Source organism: Elaeis guineensis, chromosome 7 (assembly GCF_000442705.2).
Source record: "Elaeis guineensis isolate ETL-2024a chromosome 7, EG11, whole genome shotgun sequence".
NCBI lineage: Eukaryota > Viridiplantae > Streptophyta > Magnoliopsida > Arecales > Arecaceae > Elaeis > Elaeis guineensis.
Window position 1 is genome coordinate 81,473,068 of NC_025999.2, and position 21,347 is coordinate 81,494,414.

A 21,347-nucleotide genomic window follows, 5' to 3' on the forward strand; every position below is an offset into this window, starting at 1 on the left:
AAAATATCTATTAATATTTATTAAACTGATTTAAAGTTCTTCATGATGAGACAGTTGAGGAGAATTCTCGCGATGCAGATTGCTTAGAAAACATGTCCAAATAATACATCCAACCTGAGATTTCATATAAAATACAGAAATTAAAATAACTGAAGAAATCTTATTACACAGAAAGAAGAGGCATACATCATCAGCAGCACATCCAGCAATGAGAAAGCACATATTTTACAATCATTTGGCAGCTGATCCAATGTTCTTACAAGAACATTTTCACATTCATTCACAAAATAATTCCATATGCATTCCTGCTTCTCATATTAACCTGCTCCATTTCCCTGTACAAGCATCAATTCCATGAAAATACACCTACTAATAAGACAGCATTATCATAATGGCGAATGACTGACAGAGAGAAAAATGTGATATTGCAGTTGATGCTGTCTGAGATGGTGCTTAGGCAGTGATGAAACCATGCATTCATGGCATGGACAGTCAACCTCCACTAGCATGCATGCCTATGTGCATCTTGTGGAATAAGAGGCCATAACTATATTTATGATCCATCATTTTCCTGAATATCGATCAACGAGTGCCTTTGCATTATCTGGTGCAAAGAACCTTGCCTGCAGGAAGCATAAAAATGACATTAAAACACAACATACAAGTATGCACGATCGGAAGGGCATTTGGTTTTGTCATTCTTGCCCGTGTGGGGAAAATAATCAAAAAACATGGTAAGCTGTATTTTATGTAGACTATTTTCATTGTAAGTTAGTACGTGGATTGGAATAACATGCTCCCAATTAGGTCTTATTGGTAAGATTCGCAGCCCAATCCAATTCCCATTCTTTCTTATGGGTCTGATCCAATTAGTGCGTTCTCTCTTCCTATCCAAGATCTATTTGTCCTTCACTCCCTTTTCTAATACTGACCAGACACTGCTATACCTTCCCAATTAGAAAATTTAAGAATTTAAACTACATTCAACAGTCACATGAAATGCACTTGTGTACATACTCATATTAATCAGTTACAAAATCTAAAATTTTTTTCATGCAGACTTGCTACTACGTAGAACTGTCTGCTGCTTCTCCCTAAAAGGTCATGCAATTCATTTATTTATGCTTAAACCACAATATTTAAGACTAAGAAACATAAAATATGGTTACTCAATTTTACAGTTGGTTCCTGATTTTTTCTACCACCCAGAGTAATATTACAAAGCTTTTTTTTTATATGCTCAGTATTATACACAATTGATAGTTACATATTGCAGACTGGCTACCATAATTTCCTAGTTCACTAGCTTGTCTTGGTATGGAAGGCAGTGCATTAGAATACATATAGGCACAGTTTGGTTACATTTGCACTGTCATCATTGAACCTATTGGGTCAGTGCAAAACAAAACCAAATTATACCTTCATGTATTCCAGCCTCAGAAGATTATATTACCTGCTGACACATCTAGATAGGACTACCCAGCTTTACCTATTTGGTTAGGGACACTCTTAATTCATTCACATTCACCTGTGGATCATATTTCACCACTGAAAATAATTGTACGGTCAAATTCTCATTCTTAATGGCTGCCTCTCGTTTTATAGTAGTTGTGATATGGAATATTGGCTCGAAAAAAAAAAAAAGGCGAATATAAGAAATAGGTACCAATCCCACAATATCAACCATCAAAACTATTATAGATTTGCATATAACTTTATAATGATAAGGCACCACCAGCAGAGGTTATTCCATGGACGTCTCTCTTGCTCTCTCACACATATCTCATCCTTTTCTTGCTATCTCCTTCATACTCTTTTTTGAAACATTATTGCGCTATGTTTACTAAGGAATAAAATCAAACTCATGGTCAAAAGGATAAACAAGGCTTACTTACTGTAGTTGATATATTTAAATTTTTCTTTCATAGATAAAACTATTTGTCCATGCGAACATGACACCATGAATTAAACCTTCTGTTTTATTACTGAATTATAAGATATCACTTATAAATTCCTTGTGTTTGAATACTAATAATCATCTTATCCCATTTTACAAAAGAATATGAATATCCTGTTCATCAAGGAGAGAACTCATAATGAATAAATATCTATTTAAATAATAACAACTAAATATAGTCTTTCCATGTTTGTCACATGCCATCTTGTTCAATTCTTCGTGTCTAAGTTTTTGATGATGTATCTACTCCTCACCATCTGCATTCCCCATGCACTCGTCCACTCCTTTCATTTTTTTTGTTCTTTTCAGATAATAAATAATGAGAATATGCTAAAAGAAATAAGAAGACTTGTACATACTTGAATAAGCATCCTTTCTGCATCTCCAACTTTACCATTTTCTTTCAATATGATCCCCTGGCAAAGTATCAAAGAAAAGAATTTACTCTCATGTAGGAAGTTTGCTCCATAAAAGGTCATTTTGCCTCAATCATCCTTCTAACATTTAAAGTAGAATCTAATTCATAATAGAAGATCAAGGAAAATAGACTCAGAGAGAATGGAACTGAATATTGGAATAGCAACACAAAAATTTTGAACAACAAGAATTTTACATTATGAAACTTATAAGGACAAGGAATAAAAGAACACTACACATCTTATTTTATTTGTGTAGTTACATGAATCACTAATTTGTTTTAACATGCATAGCAAGTATGATGCCCCATTTCCTTAAGCTGTTGATGGTCTCTCTTCCAAAGATGCTTCTGATCAGACTAAGGAAGGGTCAAAGGTCTGTCATGCCGACCTGTACCACCAATATCATACCATATTGGTAAGGTACCGGTATGATATTGAGATTTGGTTTGATATATGAGTCGAACTGGTTTGACCCAAGCATAACCACCCCATATTGCTTGATATATGTCTTATGATGGGCATATAAGTTGATATTACAAGGGTTAACAACTATAAATCTGAACAAATGACTTTTAACAATTTAGAAAGAAAATGATTCAACATCCAAGTTTAATCCTTGATAAACATAGATCTTTTCAGTCTGTGCATGCAAATAGGAGTGAGACCGATATGTAAAGAAGAGATAGACTTTCAGGTCATAAATCCCCATCCGTCAAAATAAGCAACTGAAACGCGCTTTTGAATTACAGCTGGTGATTCTTGGGCAGGTTCAGACTATTGTGAAGGGGGAATGACATTTCTTTGGTCCTAGAATTAAATATACCATTTATAAATGTGATAAATGTAGTTTCTAGTAATTTGTTAGTCACCAAGAACAAAATAAAAATGGAGATCTTTGTCTAGCTTCTAAACTACCAAAAGAAAAGCCACATAACACAATATACTTCTTAACCACCCACGCTGACTGTGATTTGATCATTTTCTGGAGGTTTTAGAAAAAACCAGCAATATATGATCAACACCACCACAGTCTTTTGAATGGTCTTCTTGATAAAGAAAATTTATTTACTTCATTAGTAATTTATACTCAAATATGATCAGATGCATTCAATTCTACTGGCTACAAATTCTTTCAAGGGTTCTCTTTGACATAATAAAATATATAAAAATTTAATTGCATTGCATTTAAGCATATCTTGCCTTCTGTAATGTAAGCACCACTCTGAAAAATGTTGTAGATATTATCTGACAATTATATTTTGAGGAAACAAAATGAGAAGGCAGAAGATAACCATATGTAAAGCAAATTTGAAATACACCTTTGCCAAGTAACCTCGGAAGTCATTCGGATGCTCAGAGATGAGCTCATCATAAACAGCCACAGCATCACTTATATGACCCCAATCAGAATAAGCTTTCCCCAGAAGCAAGTCAACCTGTATATTGCATCTCATACAGATTTTTTTGGAATTTAAAAAAAAAAAAGAAAGTAAACACCAGATAGAGATCTTTTAGACAAATAATTTTCATCTACACCTATAGCAACAATACTTTGCGGATTATAGTGAATTAAGGAAATGTGCCCTACACAGATCTATAAAGCATATATGACATTGACAGAATAATTCAAAAGGACATGGTTCTCATCCACCAAAAATAATGAACCCTACAGTTTCAGAGAGACAGCAATGGAGTACAGACTGCTGTGTTAACTAATAGAAAAGTGACTGACCATCCATAACTATAAGCAAACCAACAGATTTTACCCAAACTATGGGATCTTCTTCAGTGCAACAACACATTGAACTGCATAAGATAGCAACAACTTTTAAGATTTCCCTCTTTATCCCATTAAGATGCTGTTAGCTATGAATTGCAATCGAATTCCTGGCTGTCAAATGCCCCATGAGTTAGCACAGACCATTGGCAAATAGCAGGGGCTATCAGAAAGAATGAAAGTGTGAGAGAAAAGCAATGTTCTAATTACCACTCTTGGACTCCATATCTTTTCCTCTTAGGGTGCTTCACCTACTTCAAAATCTTCTTGAAAACTTGCCCCTACACCCGCTACCTTATTAGAAATTTTTAAGAGACATGCTTCCCTAAATCCACACATCATCTACTCCCACACCCACAATCTAGTACTTAAGCCCCATACCTATCGGTACCATGTTGGTGACAATGTTTTAAAAGGTGGATGTGGATGTTGTGGATGGTCAAGGGATTGCATAGTGCCTATGCATTACAAGGGCTACATACGAGGACCCATATAATATTCATAATTATTTAAAATAAATAAATATATGAAATAAATGATCATGATATTTTAAGTAATATTGACTAGAAAGTTCTTAGTAGTTAATTCTTGGAAGTAATAACTATAGCATAATTAGCATATTAATATTACTAATAGACATGTATCTAGCTAGCTGAATCCACATCCTGCCCCACCCTTTGCTGGAACATACCTTGTCTTCATGGGCCTACATGAGATTGGCTATAGCATAATTAGCTTATTGACATTACTACTAGACATGTATCTAGCCAATTGAATCCACATCCTACCTGACCATTAGCTCAGACATACCTTGTTTTTCATGGGCCTACATGAGATCAGCTAAATAAGTGGTTGCACAATGCTGAAAGGGCCACATATGTGATCACACAATGACAAGTAGGCTCACAGGACAATGCTAAGCCTGCTGTGGATGTGTCAGCAAAATGCTTAATCAAATCTTTGAGGTGAATGTGCGACCCAACGACATATAGAGGACACATAAGGTATATGGTGTGGTCAATGGACCATATACACAAATGGACACACACATGGCCTGATGCACTATTCTAAAACTGTTTACCGACACTGTTCACGTACTGGCTAGCACTGATACACTGAAAACTGTTTTTTTGTTTCTTTTATTGTTTTGAGGTTTCTAAAGTTGCTTTCCAGATTCAACAGTTTTGGGGGTTCTAGGCTGTAGAACATAGAAAAGACCCTGGAACATATGGTTAAGGCTCCTAACGCTATCTTTTTGAAATTTGAAAAGGTTAAAGATAAAGATAATTTGAGGAGAGCAAATAAGTTGTGCCTAGGTCTCCCATGCTAGCCCTATGCCCTGGTATTGGATATTTCCGATGTGGAACTCAAGTAGCAAGAGAGATTGGTCTCTTTGACCTCTTGAGAAAGAAATAAAATATTTCTGTTATGCCCTTCAACAAACTTATTTATCCTCTCTTCTCTATGTGCATCTCTGCCTCATCCCCTCCCATTATGGTGCTTCCCAAGATTCGCCCCATAACTCAACTTCCTCTACCTCACATCTACCTACATCCCTATATTTTATTCTCCTAATCTTTGGATCTTGAAAGAGATGAAGGCAGGCATATAACAGATGCTAGAGAATCTCATCTCATGCCAAAATCATAAACTGAGAATTAAGATTGAGCATTAAGATCTACCAAGATCAATCTTTATGATCTAAGGGAAAGAACAAATGGGGTTGAGTGAAATATAAGAAACGTCCTCTTTGTCCTCTTCATTGTCTTCTATCTTCTCTCTTCTTACTTCCCTTCCCATAAAGAGTTAGGGCCTTATCTACCTTTCTTAATCATTTAAATGATTTAGTAGTAAAGAGCAGATTGAGGAGGCTGAAGCAATGTATAAGATACCCATAAATAAAATAAGGTCCTAAGGGTCTTAACCCCACAAAGCACAAGCTCAAACATCAAAAAATAGAGGAAGTTTCTGGTTAGTTCTATTGCTAAAACATTATAACAGAGCTTTCAGCTTTCCTAAAACTCCACCCATGCAAAAGAAGAAAAATAGAAGTTTGAATCACAATCAAGAGTTCTGAGTTCAGTTGGCATCATTTTCCTGTGTGAGGAAGCATAAGGAAGCACCAACCTTAGTTCTCCTCCTAACACATTTTATTTGTTTCTACTCTTTTTGCCCATTCATATTACTCCTCTCTTGAAATCTTGATAAAGTCGGTATTGCCTTCTAGGTCTCCTCATGATAAGTGATGATTGTGAAGGGTAGATGCATATGATTGTGATCATTTTTCTCACAAGGTTAAAATTGTTAAGGGAAAGAGGCAAGGTGGAAAGATGCTTCAAAAGGTAAATATGGAATATTGTTTTCCTTACTAGCACAGCTGGGAAAGGTCAGTTTCATTGTGCGTGGAAAGCTTGGAAAAAAAGCCAACATGGCTTCCAAGCTTTTTTCCCAATAATCTTAAATAAAACAAGACTTTCAATCATAACATGAACAAGACAGTCTTAAACATTGTCAAAAAAGAAAGTAAAGATCATTCAACATTCTAGTTTCATTTGGAGTGTGCATGGAACATTCAAGTTACATTCATGGTCAGGGCCTTGGTTATGATGCCAACCTAGATACTGTCCTTCCTACCATTGTTCCAGTGGTTGACACTTCCTATGATAGCTCATAGTATATGGCCATCTTAGCTCAGGGAAATAGGAGATAACAGTGTATTGTGATTTTGGAACACATCCTCATTGATGCTAAGACCATGAAGAAACATATTCCCTAAAAATATAATGACTGGAAGTATGTGGGTTAGACATCAGAATAGGACCATATGCCCACTTGGGTTATTGACACATCACTGGATCCAATATGTCCAATGTACAATGAAGAGATGCGCTGCTTGGATCCTCATACATCCAAAAGTTCCCTGGCATGCGAAATCATCGGTATTTGGTGCCATCAGATTGGTTGCATGCTCAAACAATCCTGGTCCCCACAGATCCTCTGATGGGTGACATTGTTAGTAGATAAATAAACAAAAAAGTTTTTATGTGACACACTGTAAGAAAGGAAAAGAACTAGAAAATAAGAAAATAGATAAATCCTTCAATATATAGTCATTTTCGAACCTAGCTAGCATTCTAAACCCATGTCCTCAAATAATTCAGCATAGGTATTTTAGTTTCTTCTGATCATCTACACAGGAACTATGCCATTGTAAGATCAAGTCCCAAATTCTTTTATTCTCACCCACATAACCTAAACATATATGCTTCCTGACCAATCTACTTGCAATTGCACCCATTTCTTTACGATGCTTTTCAGGTCTATGGGACAAGATAACCATCTCAGTTTGTATTCTAAAAATTTTATCCTCTAAGCAACTTTGGGTTGTTCAACACTGCTAATACTGGCCCAATCCTAGATGAAAAAGTTTGGTGAAGTCACATACATTAACTTTCCAAAATAATTCATCCAATATGGTGCTTATAAATGCACAATGCTGTAAGAGGATGACTCATTTTCAGATTCTAAAAAGACATTAATTTCCAAGTATAGGTTGAGTTCTGACATCTGGAAATTCTAAGATAGTAAGATAATATATTCTTCTCCAGCATGGCGACCATTGGGTTCTTATTTAACTTGAATGATGTTTTACTTCACCACCAAGATTGATGGCTACATGTTAGGTATCATCATTAAGGATATAAGTGCTGACTGCTGACCATGGTGGTCCCCTAAAACCATGGTTTGCTGTGCCATGCCAACACGGTGCCAGCACCGGGCACGTGTGTGCTGCGATACCCTGATTATCATAAAGATTCACTGATGAAGCATCTCTAGCAACCTTGTTAGTTTAGCAAAGGTTGAAAAAAATTGGTATTGCTCAGTACCGAGACTTCTTTGTTTTTCTTTTTCTCTCCCCATTTAATGCCACCAGCTGAAACATCCATCAGCATTGTCGCTTGGATTCTTAATCTCTATTTTCTTATAACCAGGATTCTTAATCTCTTTTACTCTTTCTCTCCCCATGCGCCCCCCCCCCCCCCCACCCAACAAAAAAAAAAAAAATCCATGTCAAAATCCTATTTGTGCTCAGTAACATTAGACCAACAATGTCTGTGTTGTCTACAATGTAACTATTATAACGATGACATACAAGATAAATGTACATTAAATGAGACCCAAACTAAGAAATGTTGATTGATTTTTTTAAGTGCCCTAAGTCCGTAGATGCAAATACTAGACATAGAGATACATTTGCAAAGAAATGAACATAAGGTGATCCATTAGTAAGACAAAGAACTCACTTGGATTGGATCAATCTTCTGTGTTTTCTTTTCCAGGTCACCATTTGCATCCACAGAAATATCAGATCCTCTAAAGCTTTCTCCATTCAATTGTTCCCAGGATGATAAAAGTAGCTGAACTGCCTGTATGAATAGAATTTCTAACAAAGTTGCTAAAAAAAATTACTTCAGGAAATTACAATTGCATAAGGCCAAACTATGAATGAAAGTTGTCCCAAGATAAAAGAATAGGCCAAATATCATGTCCTGTTAATATGTATAACACACTTTCCACAAGAAGAATGCTTGATCAGTTAAGAAAAGAAATTTATATGCAACAAGGATATTTTAGCATCGAAATCTATCATCGCATATTTAGTTGGTTAGTCCCTTGCATTGAATATTTATTTTTTATGTACTACTTGCTGGTTGGTAAGATCCGGCACTGAGTGGTCCTTGGACTCAGAGATAATTATCAAAGAGAAAAACATAACGATACTGTCCATGTATTATGCAATGTTGTTAAATGATACATGAGGTACAATAAAGTATATAGCTGTCCAATGCTTTCTTTCATGTATGTTTCCATAATCTACCAAAAAGTCAAAATCTAAACTCCATACAAATAAATCCAGTGTTTGCTAGTTGATTGATGGATGTTTACAAGTCTGGAAACATTGTATTGACTAAATTGTTGCCAGATCTTAAGCAAATAAGCACCTTACAAAATCAATAGACAAGACTGCATAGTCAATTGCAATGCAAAAGTATTTGAAGCATGTGAATTTAGGGTCATCAATATGATTCAAGCAAATGTAACACATGATTAAAAATCATGGATGTTCTTGATGCTTTATCATAACGATTTGCCTTGGTATCTGACCAAAGTTTTCAAATATCGAGGTGTGGTAGCACATCAATTACCCATGGGTATGGTACATGCCATGCCTAGGGTCACGACAGCAAAAGGCATTGATAGGTAATTGTTTACACAGAGATACAGTAGGACACTACATATGTATGACTTTTATTAGCCTCCAAACATTGGTTTACGGGTCTTGTAATATTTTCTTATCTAAATGCAATGTTTCTGTAAAACATAAAGGTGCATTAATGAGTGGTGCTCTACTCAAGGTTCTTTTTGTTTGTTTAAGTCATTAACATGCATAAATATCCCACAACATCAAATAACTTGCAATTAAAAATGCATTTATATGATGTGTTAGAATTAGCAATTAAAATATAAATAAATAAAGAAAATATACTTATAATATCATTTAACAACATATCACCAAGAATCCAAAATCAGTCAAATAATTGCTACCATCATCAATGATATGTACTAGATACTAGCTTATCCAGACTTTTTAACAATTTTAAATTTTTCAAACTTATATAGCATGGACTAAAATGCACTTTCTTAGAGCATTCACCTTTTCGTGGTGCTTTAATTCATTTTCTTTTTTTTCTCGGTGACTAAACAATAGTTTCAAACATATATTTATAATTAATTAAAAACAGATGATGAACATAAATTTATGAAAAATGCATTGCCAATCTTAGAAAAGTGTTTAATCATTTGAGACTAAACCTATATTTTCAATATTTATTTTTAAAATATCTTGTTATAAATAATTAGTTCAAGAAGCAACAATTAAAAATCAAAATAATTTCATAATTATTTCTAATTAAGGGATTTGAGGATTGGCCCCATGCATTATTTTAAAAAGTGCTCATGATGACCCTTATGGTAGTTTTGGTCCAAAACACCTATGCTAAGCTTCATTGTAGCACCATGTGGTGCTTGGGTACAAGGCACTAGATCACTTGTGTGCAACTTCACTTATCACTTGTAGGATGCGAAGCTACTTGGCTTGTAATCAATTTGCACTCATTCTTGGGGATTCCATTGGGCTGGGTCTAGTTTAAGCGTATCCAAAGTTATTAACAGGACCAACCCCGTGCAGACTGCCAATTGTTTAGGAAGTTTTGAGCACCAGATGCGATGTTTAATAAGTAGAGAAAGAACTGATCTATGGTCCACATGACCACTAAACAATGATAACATAATTGTTTGATACTAGTATTTGGCGTATTTGGCACTGTTGCGGTCAAGGGGTCATGGCTCGACATGTGAGATATTGTTCGCTCAGACCCATGAATCTCATAGTTTTATCCTTCAAAAAGCATTTCACATGAAAAGAATGATCCCTTCCTATATAATTCAAAATTTTTCTTAACTCACAACCAATGTGGGACTAATGATGCCCTCCATTCTATACCACAATATAAACCCCAGTCAAGGAGGGATCTGTGTAAGGATGGGAGGTGTCCTTATGTTTGCCACAGCCCCCCGATAAAGGAGTCTGTATATAGATAGAAGATGTCCTCTTTGTTTTTACCACAGACTGGTGTACGAGTAGAAAGAGCCCTACAGTTGTAGGGGTGGTCTCCTACCTGGAGAACCACTGTTGCGGCCAAGGGCTCATGGCTCAGCACATGAAGTATTATCCACTCTGGCCGATGGGCCTCACTATTTTGTCTTTCAAAAGGCACCTCATATGGAAAGGATAGTCCCTTTCTATATAAGCTAGAGTCCTTCTTGACTCACAGCCAATGTAGGACTAATAATGCCCTCCCTTCTACACCACAACACTATGTTTAAAAAAAATCATGATGATTGTAAACCTCATATGTTGTAAACATTCTAGGTCAAACTTTTAGATACCCCATTTTTGCCCACTTCACAAAGTAATGTAAATATATGCTAGTTATAATGCCCCAATTTTCTATCAAAATGCACTTAAAATACTCATTTATTCCGTAAGCCTTATCATGGCATCAATAGGGTTTTTAGTAGGCTCCCTTTTGGATATCAATGTCACACGCCCTGACCAAACCAGTTCACTTGATACTTACATTATACTTTCAAATTTTTCAAATTTTTTACGAGTCTAAATATAGGCAAAGTGATACTTGTTGGAAAGGGCATCGAGGGAGAAGTCCAACACATTTTATAGAACTCAACACTGACTTCGGGGTAATGAGTTTTGGCCATTTTACTAGAATTACAGAGAATAGCAGTGTTTTTGTCAAATAGTCTCTACTTTCAAAGAGCCAATAAGGGATGCCTGACATGGACCGTTTTCTAGAGGTGTTATAGGTTTTTTGGTCTCTTCTTTGGACTTTAGAATCAATCCTAGTATTTCTTTTGCTCTTTTACAGTGTCACATCAGATATGAACATAGTCTAACAAGCCCTGGGTACCTATAAATAAACCCGCACTCCTCAAGGATCAAACCATGAAGAGCAAGCCCCAAGAGTCTCACCTACAGCATGGCTAGCATGATTCCCAAGCAGGGCCATATTAAAATTTTATTCTGTTTGGCAGACAATGGTTCCATGCAGGAGAAGTAAAGCTTAGAAGGCTGAAAGCTAATTCATTCAAGGAAGTTTCTTATTCGTTTTCTTTCTTCTTAGATTAATTTATTATTTTAGATTTTGTTGCTACGTAGTTTAATTTATCTAGCTTATTCTTATCTCTTCCCTTCCCAAATTCTGCCCTTCTTATGCAGGTTCTATGTTGGAGGACTGACATCCTTCGCCTCCTTCCTCCCCCACAATCCTCCCAGTTAGTTTAGTCAAGCTCAGGATTAGTCTCTTGATTTCTCTTAGTTTAAACTTTCGATAAAAAAAGGTCCTATTTTGTTAGTCTCTCCCTCTTGTAGGGCATCTTGGCTTAAATAGCTCCATTGGATAGGACTTACCCTATTCCAAAGAGGCAAAACCCACGACTCGAATCTCTCAAAGGTGATGTCTCAGCAGCCAACAATGGCAAGATGTCAGGTGGCGATCACAGGCTCAAGAACAGTGGTAAGATCTTGCAAAGGAGAAAATATCAACAAGTCGCAGCAATCCTCTAATGATTAGTGAGTAGCGCAACCCGGTCTTTACCATGCTCAGTAAATAACATTTAATCCTCATATCTAAAATCTTTAGATTGGTGGAAACCAAAGAAAAGGAAAAGGAAGAAAAGGGGAAAGGGACTGGAGTCATACATTAATGTTGGACTTCGAACTTTGTTGATTGGGGTCCGTCAGGGCTCCGTGCACATCTTTTTTTTTTTTTTTTATTTGGCATCAGCCCTAAAAGATTAAAGAAGTGGAAAATAGAGATAAAACATTGCTTTGTTGGTAGTATTTACTCCTCAAGTGTTTTCCATATCAGCCTTCTTTTTTTTCAAAAAAAAAAAAAGGCCCAAACTTTAGATGAGTAATAAGTGGAAAAAATAAATAAAAGAGTTGCTCAGGAAACCATGAACAGGAAAAACAAATCAATATGATAGTTGGAGTCCAGCTATAGAAGGCTACTGGGTCACAAAATCAAATTTGGACATAGAATCCTTCTCTCATCAAAATAGTAGAGATATGTTGCATGTACAAGCTCCCACAACCATGATAATCTAAGTAATTTATATTCTACATGACATCTTAACACTTTAAGTTTAAGCATTAAGAATTCAAAAATTAAATGCCTGACATAAAATTCAAAAACCTATATAATGCACATTTACAAGAACATAACTTATATAAGTACATGAAACACCTTGTAAAAGATAATTAGCCTATCAAGAACAATTATGCACGCTCAATTAATAGCTACAGCATAAAGACAAACCTCATTAGGTCTTTTAGCAGCAAGCAATGAATTTGTGAGCCCACGAAGAACTTCAAAATCAATGCTATTAGAGGCCTGCCGAAGAAGTACAAGATGAAGATAAAGATAACAAATCATGAAAAAGGAAAAAAGGAAATTTTTACCTATTTTGCAAGGCAATTTTTATTTTAGGCAACACATTACAAGAATTTTTTTACCAGGTGAGAGGAACCATTCATAGTTCAAAATTTCTACAGGCTACTAGTTCATTAATACATCCACCTACACAAGTCTAGGTTATAATAGTCAGTCTAAAGTAGCTGAAAAATATGGTAATCATGTTAGATACATAGTTGCTGCTGTAGTTGCTGATAAAATAGCAATAACTGCTAATGACTTATAGCAATTAATTATAATTGCAGAACAAGTTTTTGATTCATACTAACAGATAATGAGCTCCTGTATGCTGAAGCACTCCCTTCATAATCCTTGAGTTCATATTTCACTTCCCCTAGTAAACGATATGCATCAACATTATTAGGCCTTTCCTGGATATCAAGGTTTTAAAAAGAACAAATAATCAGGTCAAACATTTCTCAATATATTAATGCAAGAAGAATTTCTACAGCAATTCGTTTGGCTTTGATAGTAGGATAATGCATATTATACCTTGGTTAGCTTATCAAGGAGAGATGATGCTCGTTCATATTTTCCTAGTTCTACCAATGTCACTGCGGCTCCCTGCAACATACTTCAAGCAATCATGAGGGGAAAACAAAGACTAATAAAGAAAAGATGCAGTCCCAAAATTACTTTCTTAATGAAGAATTGATACCTAAGCACCTACGGCCTATGCTAAAGGAGACGAGCATTACATCAAAATTATATTGCTCAACAGAAAAATGTTACTTTTCTTGTACAAGATCGAAAGCCTAGGATATAAATGTAATTTGTATGAACTAATTGGTGGAAGGTCAAATGACAACAAAGAACTTCAAAATATTACGTTCATGTCCCTCGTGGAGGTATTAAAATATCAAATTCTCTATGTTACTTTTTACCAAGTGAAAGGTCAATGTTGGAGGCATATAATCATTAGACGTACTAACGGTTACCATTCATCCAACACATAAGATGGACCAAGGAAGGTCCTTATAACATCATCAAGGTCAATGATAGATAGGAATACTCAATATTTTGTTAATAATAATAGTAATAAAGTAATAATGGTAATAATAACAAATATAAAATAAACACTTTATCTAAACAAATTGGGTTGTGTCTGGTTGTTGAATGTCATTGAAATAGTCCTAATTATATTAGAAATTGTATGAGTGCCTTCTTTTGGATGAACTTGAGTTCCGTTAGGAATTTTAATTATAATAGGTTGTGTCTTAAGTATTGGACTACAATAACCTAAGTTGTGTCCTATTACAAATATTTTAGGGTATTAAAGAGGGTTATTATCAAATAAGAAGTGTGGCTTGGAGTGCATTTTGAAATGGAGAGAAAAACTAGATGAGGCATGTTTATGCCAGTATGTTACTCTCAAGGCCTAGTCAGGAACTTAAATCATAATGAGGTCAGGGTTCAAAAATCTTGAGGGAAATATGAGGGTTGAAGATGGTTATTATCAAATAAGAAGTATTGCTTGCGGTATATTTTGCATTGGAGAGCAAAAGGCCGAAAACTATATGATGCGTGAATTTATGCCAGTATGTTGGAACTCAAGGCCTAGTCAGGAACTTAAATCTTAGTGAGGTCAAGATTCAAAAATTAGAGGGAAAAGGAGGGAATTCCTATCAAACTAGGATGATTGTGTATATGAAGCCAATATTTGTGGGAATGAAACCTAAGTTTGAGTTTGGTGGGTAAACTCTTGTAGTGTGAGGTTTTGGATAGCAACCGCATTGTTGGAGTAGCAATTAATAACTGAGTTAGAGTATGAAGTTAAGAAAAATTAAACTCTTCAAATTAGTTTCTGGGGGCATTTATGTCATAGAGTGCTATGCTCTCAGTGGTGCCCGGTTATTAAGCCCGTGGTATTTGGAAAGAGAGTGTGAGTCAAGAGTAGCAGCTCAACTATTTGAAAGTTTGGCAAGTTTTTATTATAAAATAACTTTTCTTCTCTCCAATATTATTTTAAATATTCAGACAATTTTCTAATATGTTATTTTTATTTTAAAAAGAGAATTCTACCTAAAAAAAACAGAGAGATTTCCGCATTTCACACCTAATATTTATTGCATATAATACATCCCTTATGCCTATTTGCAAATCAAACTAGATAAACATATTCTTATCCGCAAAACAACACTCCTGTTAGCCTACCATTGCCCACAATAACCTTAGTCCCTGGTTAACCAAGCGTAAGAAATGACTATCCTACCCCTAAGTACTCTCAACCAAGATCAACTTACATTGTTTGTATCAGTGTTTGTCATACCGCCCCATACCACACGGTACAAGGCCTACCGTACCATATCATACTGACACTATTGTACTAGTTTGTACCACATACCGGCACCATACAAGGATGGTACTGGTATGCTGGTGCCGAGACGGTGAACCTTGGTTTATATCCTTATTTTATTTTTTTGTGCAACAACTTATTTTCCCAAATGACAACTCAGCTTGAACCCAACAAAATTGTTTATTTTTCCCTTTTTTTTTTGTCTTCCTTACTTTCCCCACACTGAACCTTGTTGGCTTATGATCAATAACATGAGCCAAATTCGATCGTTCAAAAGTCCACAACAATCAACCAAACCGAACCGACATCGAAAACCATTGTCTGAAGCACCACTACTCTCGGCTCCCTGACTTTGAACAGAAATACACCAACTTCACCATTTTTTGCATCCTTAGCTGTGGCATGCACACTCTCCTCGTCCCCTGCCTTGCCCTCTTAGCAGCTACTCCACCTCTGCCCTCCATGCCAACTCCATCCTCCCTTACAACCACTCCCACCACTAGCCCTTCAAAGTTCATTGTCTTCACCAATGCCATCCTCAACATCTGTGTTGACCTCTAGGCCAACCAGGGAACCATCCTGAGCTCCTACCCCGTGCCCCCTACAAGGGCTCCTACATCTCCCTCTTCTAGTATTCAACCTCAGCGGCATCATTGGTGGCCTCATCCCTTTCATCCTCAGAGTCATGACCACCATAAAGAAGACACCTCTATCGACGACATCACCTACATCACTTTCATGTGCAAGTGCAGGTTGTCTGTGACAATAATTCCAGTGCCACTGCCACGACCCTAAAGCCATGCCACGCTGAGTCTTGAACTTGTAGGCATTCCTCCCAATAGCAAAACCCTTCACCTTGTGCTTATCTTGGCATTGCATGATCATTCCTTGATTCCTAGGATATATGGCATGCCATAGACATAAAAGTGCAAGGTCGAGCAAGCACCAGGAACCGGTTCAGGTCCTACTACCAGTTCCAAAAACCTTGTTCAAGACAATGCACAAAGTGAAATCAATATTCTCAGATTTCTTATACTGGGCTTGTAGCATTCAGTACACACCATACTGATTGAGGACCAGTATAGAACACCCCTTAGGACAGATCCATGAGTGGACCAACCTCATTGCCACTTGAATCTGACTGAACAACCCTTCACTGCCTTGCACTACTCAACACACTTGTTTTTGGCTCATATAAATTGGTCTTGTACTGCCTTTTTGACATCATATCTAAGCACATACCTTATTGGGCAGTGACAAGGAGGAGGCTGTACCTTGATTCTCAAACCCTTGCTTGTATTTAAAATTTTCAACCTTGCAAAGGAAATATATACTTGAAGTTTCATGAAACAACTTGATGTGAGATTCATGGAAAAACCCTGTATTATAACAGAAGGATGATGGTAACCTCCTTTTTGTTGATGAAGTTGTTTCCATACTTTAAAATTACAACAATTTGACCATGCAACCAAGGTCGATTAATCTACTCGACGTGAGAAAACACAACTGTTTTCATCTTGTTTGCTTGAAAACTGAAATTTCTTTCTTTAAGAAAAATTGATTGATGATCCTCTGTAGTTCATTACCTCTAGCACATATAGTTTGAATAGCATATCGTAAAGCACAATGTTCATATGTAGATCTACTTTACCCATGAGAAACATGCTTCTAATACATGTATTTATGTATTCTTCCTAGACTTTGCTAGCACAAAAATCATGCCTTGACCCATACTTTCTAAAAGTTAACTTGAATTTTGAATCAGAAAATTTTCCTTTTGGATATTGCAAGATGAGTTTAGAGTTTAGTATTAGAAAGGATATATATAATCCATCCATATATATATATATATATATATATGAATATCAAGAATAGGATAACACAAAGTAGTATGTCAAGTTATTTTCATATACTATCATGTCAAAAAACTCTTAAATTACTCACTTCAAGAGCAGTTGGATCTTCTGGTGATTTGCTAAGTATTGCCTCATATTCTTGAAGTTTTGCCTGGCAAGTAATAAAAGCATCAATAAGTTGTTCATGAAACTTACAACAACCTACCTCTCACCACAATGTGAAACAATTCAAACTGCAAAAGCTAATACGAAGTAAATGGTATATGTGAAACACGACAAAATATGAACATACAAGAAATAAAATGAATACAAAACTACGGAAAACCGATGGCTGAAGGACAATAATAAATAGAATCACATGACTAGTTCATAGAAGTCTTAACTCGTAAGAAACTCAAATCGAGGAGGCCTTAGGCTTTTATGAAAGACACATGGTGAACAATAACTTGTAAATTAAAATTTAAGCAATATATGTTCATATTAGAATCAGAAATTCTATTATTTTATGTATAAAAAAGAAGATATGTCCAAAAACCCATACCACAGTTGTGATCTATAACATATAAAGTAATGTTTGAAATATTGAGAACAATATATTGATCAAAGGTGGTACAATACGTGCACCTTATCAAGGATCATGCTAACAAAAGGTATCAATGAGTATGCATAGCTCCACCTTATGCTTGGTTATGCCCTTTTGTGCCTCTTAACTCCATTTCTGAAATTTTTTTCTATCATGATTTTTTGTCTAAAATATGTTTTTGTAAGAAACAAGGGGGGAGCGTTGAGTTAAATTACCCTTGTCAAGGTTTTCTGCATGCTGAAGTCATTAACATGCATAAATATCACATAACGTCACATAACTTGCAATCTGAAATATGGGTAAAAGATATGTCTTAAAATTACCAATTGAAATGCAAATGAACAAAAAATATGCTTATAATATCATTTAACAACAGTAGCACCTATACTCCAAAATCACTCAAATAATCACAGCAATCATCAGCGATCACATGCTAGGCACTAGCTTCTTGTTAATATTTTTTTTGTCAACATTTAATTTTTCAAAGAATTGACTTTATTTTTTTTGGTGCAGCAATTTATCTTCTCTTTTTTGATGATTCAGCAATATTTTTTAAATGTAAATACATTTTAATTCATTAAAATAGATAAGTTGTAAAAATAACCTTTTAAGAAAATGCAGCACCTATCTGAAAGCATGTAATTATCTGATAGAATAACTATATTTCTTCACCATATTTATTTTTTAATATTTAATTCAAAAATATAAAATTCAAAATAATTTTAAACTATTTGTTTGAGGACTTTTATAGATTGACCCATATGCATGAATGTGAAAAAATCAACCAGAATGGACAAGTTTCTGTCCAGTTGATTTGAAATTTAAAACAAATTTGGGCCTTAGCTTGGCAGACCCTCTATCTAAGCAATTGTGGGTAGAATTTTGGTAGCATCAGCACATCACTGCAAACAAGCTATGTTTCTTTTCGAACTAATAATTTTTATTTTTAATAACTATGCATAAAGAAAATTATGCTTTAAAAATGAGTAGCCCAGAAAAGCTATTCTGGTGGGATTGTGGGTAGCCCCTTTCTGATAATATATGCAAAAATCATCTGGAAAAAACCAATTGCTCAGGTTATTTCATATTTACATAAATTCTAGTATAGGATTTGGGGACGCAAAAAACCTAAATTTTGTTAATTTTGATCTTGGGTTCATGCTCTAAGGCATGAAGTCAATAATCAAATAAGTTCTAATATTAATTTTATGGAGTATCTCCCTATTTTTGCTAGTATTCACAAATTGCTGATCAGATTATTAACAAAATTTATTAATAAAGATATATGGAAGAAAATTATCCAGCTGGAATGAAATTTCTAGCTCAAAAAATAGGCTTAGACTGGTTGATTCAGTGTAAAAATCCATGTAGTAGATTGTGTCCTCTTCTTTCCTATCATTTTTACATTCAATAGGCACATTATTTATTCTACATATGCATAAAGAAAATTATTTTTAATAATTGTCCTTTTCTAGCTCAAACAAGAGGGGAATCACCCTTTAACCCACTTCCTGAGTGGTATCTAGGCATACCGTTTGGTTGAGAGTGTTTCGGGGTTAATTAGGGGCAAACCAGCCCTAGTAATAGTATCGTATGTACCTAGTAGTACACACTACACATCAAACTGCTTGGCGTTCAAACCTTGATATAAATTGCCTAGAAACAAAAGGCATGTGATTTCGAGGTTTTTACTAATCCATCAACCTAAGGTTACACTATGAAATGTTTTCTAATTAATACTCTTCTAGTTTTGTTGAATAAAAAAGAAAATCAACAAGATGTCTTTTATTATTATTTCTATATTGTAAGAGAATACAATGATGTTAGGCTTTGGTAAATAGGTCCCTGTAAGTATGTTAAAATCATACTAATGAAATTCTACATATACCTGCATATCAAATCAAAATTTATACCTCAAGTGTTGCTTTCTGTTTTTCTGTAAGTTTTTTCTCAACTACAGTAGCATCCTCACTAGGGCCAACACTGCAACAAGCAAACAAAACCGATAAGAGGTTCTCCTTGGAAATATTTCTAGTACAATTATCACTATAAAGACCTGAATTTCTTGAAAATGATTAAAATATTAAGTTGTTCTATTATAAAGATAATGATATGAAGATCATAATGACCATTTTCCTCTAATTTAAGAATGCACGTAAAGACTTCCAATAGTTACAGATATTATTGAAAAGCATTACTGTATAAGAATTTGAAAAAACAAACGTAAACATGCTAGAAATTTTGAACCAAATGTAGATAGTCCAATTAACAAGCTAAGAGAACTCCTATGCAATGTGCTTGAAACTACCTAGTTTAGCACTTCTGCTCATGCAAATGTATGCGGCAACAATGCAATGTCTCATGATCGTATTAGTCACTTAATATGGTTAAGAAGGATTCAAACACTATAAGTAGAGTACGACAAAAATTGGCCATACTAAATAACTGATAAAAATCTAAGGCCCGTTTGGCTAAGCTTTTAGAGTGCCAGAAAGCACTTTCTGGTTCTCAGAAAGCACTTTGGAGTGATACAATGATGTTTGGTAAAAATATCAAGAAGCTGTTTTGGTTTTGCCAGAAAGCTAAAAAGGTCTACTTGGGGGAAGCTGTGTTTTGAGGCTTTTCCCAAAAGTGCTTTCTAACTAATGTTGGAAAGCTGTTTTGTTTTCCCCAAAGTACTTTATCAATATGGTTACCAAACAGCAAATAGCTTTTTGTAAAAGCTCTACTTCCAAAAATTCTACTTCTCAAAATCTCTACTTCCAAAAGCTTCAAAAACTCTACTACCAACAGCAATCTCAAACAGGACCTAAGTACACATAGCACACAATGTTTGATGCATATATAAGGTGATACATTCTGAAACTCATAACTCATAAGAGACATCATGCTCTTGAAACAATTCTACCACCTTATCTTATTTTATCAAAATACTATGGCATGAACTGTAGTGGAATAGGTTCATACAATGCAATCTAATCATATATGCAATCGAAACTACCCAGATTAACCTAAATGGAATTTGGATAGATTCACAGCTATTCTTTTTCTATCAAAAGAAATCCCCTCCCTTTATCAACAAAACTTCAATAAAATCAAATCGAAGGTAAGAGAAGATATAGTTTAAGAGCAATAGACGTAGTGCACCTTTGGAGACAGATAAGAAATTTATTATCTTAACTTGCACAATGTAGTTTAAGAATCAGAGATCTCTAGAATTTTCAACTTGAGATCTGTTTGTATGCTAATATGTCCTCCCCAAAACATTTCCCACACTTTCATTTATCGAGTTCTTCTGAATCTGATTCAATTTATAGCAGATAAGATCAAGCTGCAATAACAC

The 21,347-nt window shown here is 35.2% G+C and overlaps 1 protein-coding gene across 2 annotated transcripts in view; it reads right to left on the reverse strand.

Moving 5' to 3' along the window:
- Positions 1-104: 104 nt before the first annotated feature.
- Positions 105-21,347, reverse strand: part of LOC105048840 (uncharacterized) — a 32,211-nt gene continuing 10,968 nt past the window's right edge. For both annotated transcript variants that reach the window (XM_073261246.1, XM_073261247.1), the window contains exons 8-16: positions 19,918-19,987; positions 17,510-17,572; positions 13,762-13,833; positions 13,539-13,640; positions 13,114-13,188; positions 8,458-8,580; positions 3,696-3,812; positions 2,317-2,373; positions 105-623 (exon numbers count right to left, since the gene is read on the reverse strand). In XM_073261246.1, coding sequence (XP_073117347.1) covers positions 564-623; positions 2,317-2,373; positions 3,696-3,812; positions 8,458-8,580; positions 13,114-13,188; positions 13,539-13,640; positions 13,762-13,833; positions 17,510-17,572; positions 19,918-19,987 — 739 coding nt within the window. In that variant the 3' untranslated portion in view covers positions 105-563. The remainder of the gene's footprint in view (positions 624-2,316; positions 2,374-3,695; positions 3,813-8,457; positions 8,581-13,113; positions 13,189-13,538; positions 13,641-13,761; positions 13,834-17,509; positions 17,573-19,917; positions 19,988-21,347) is intronic.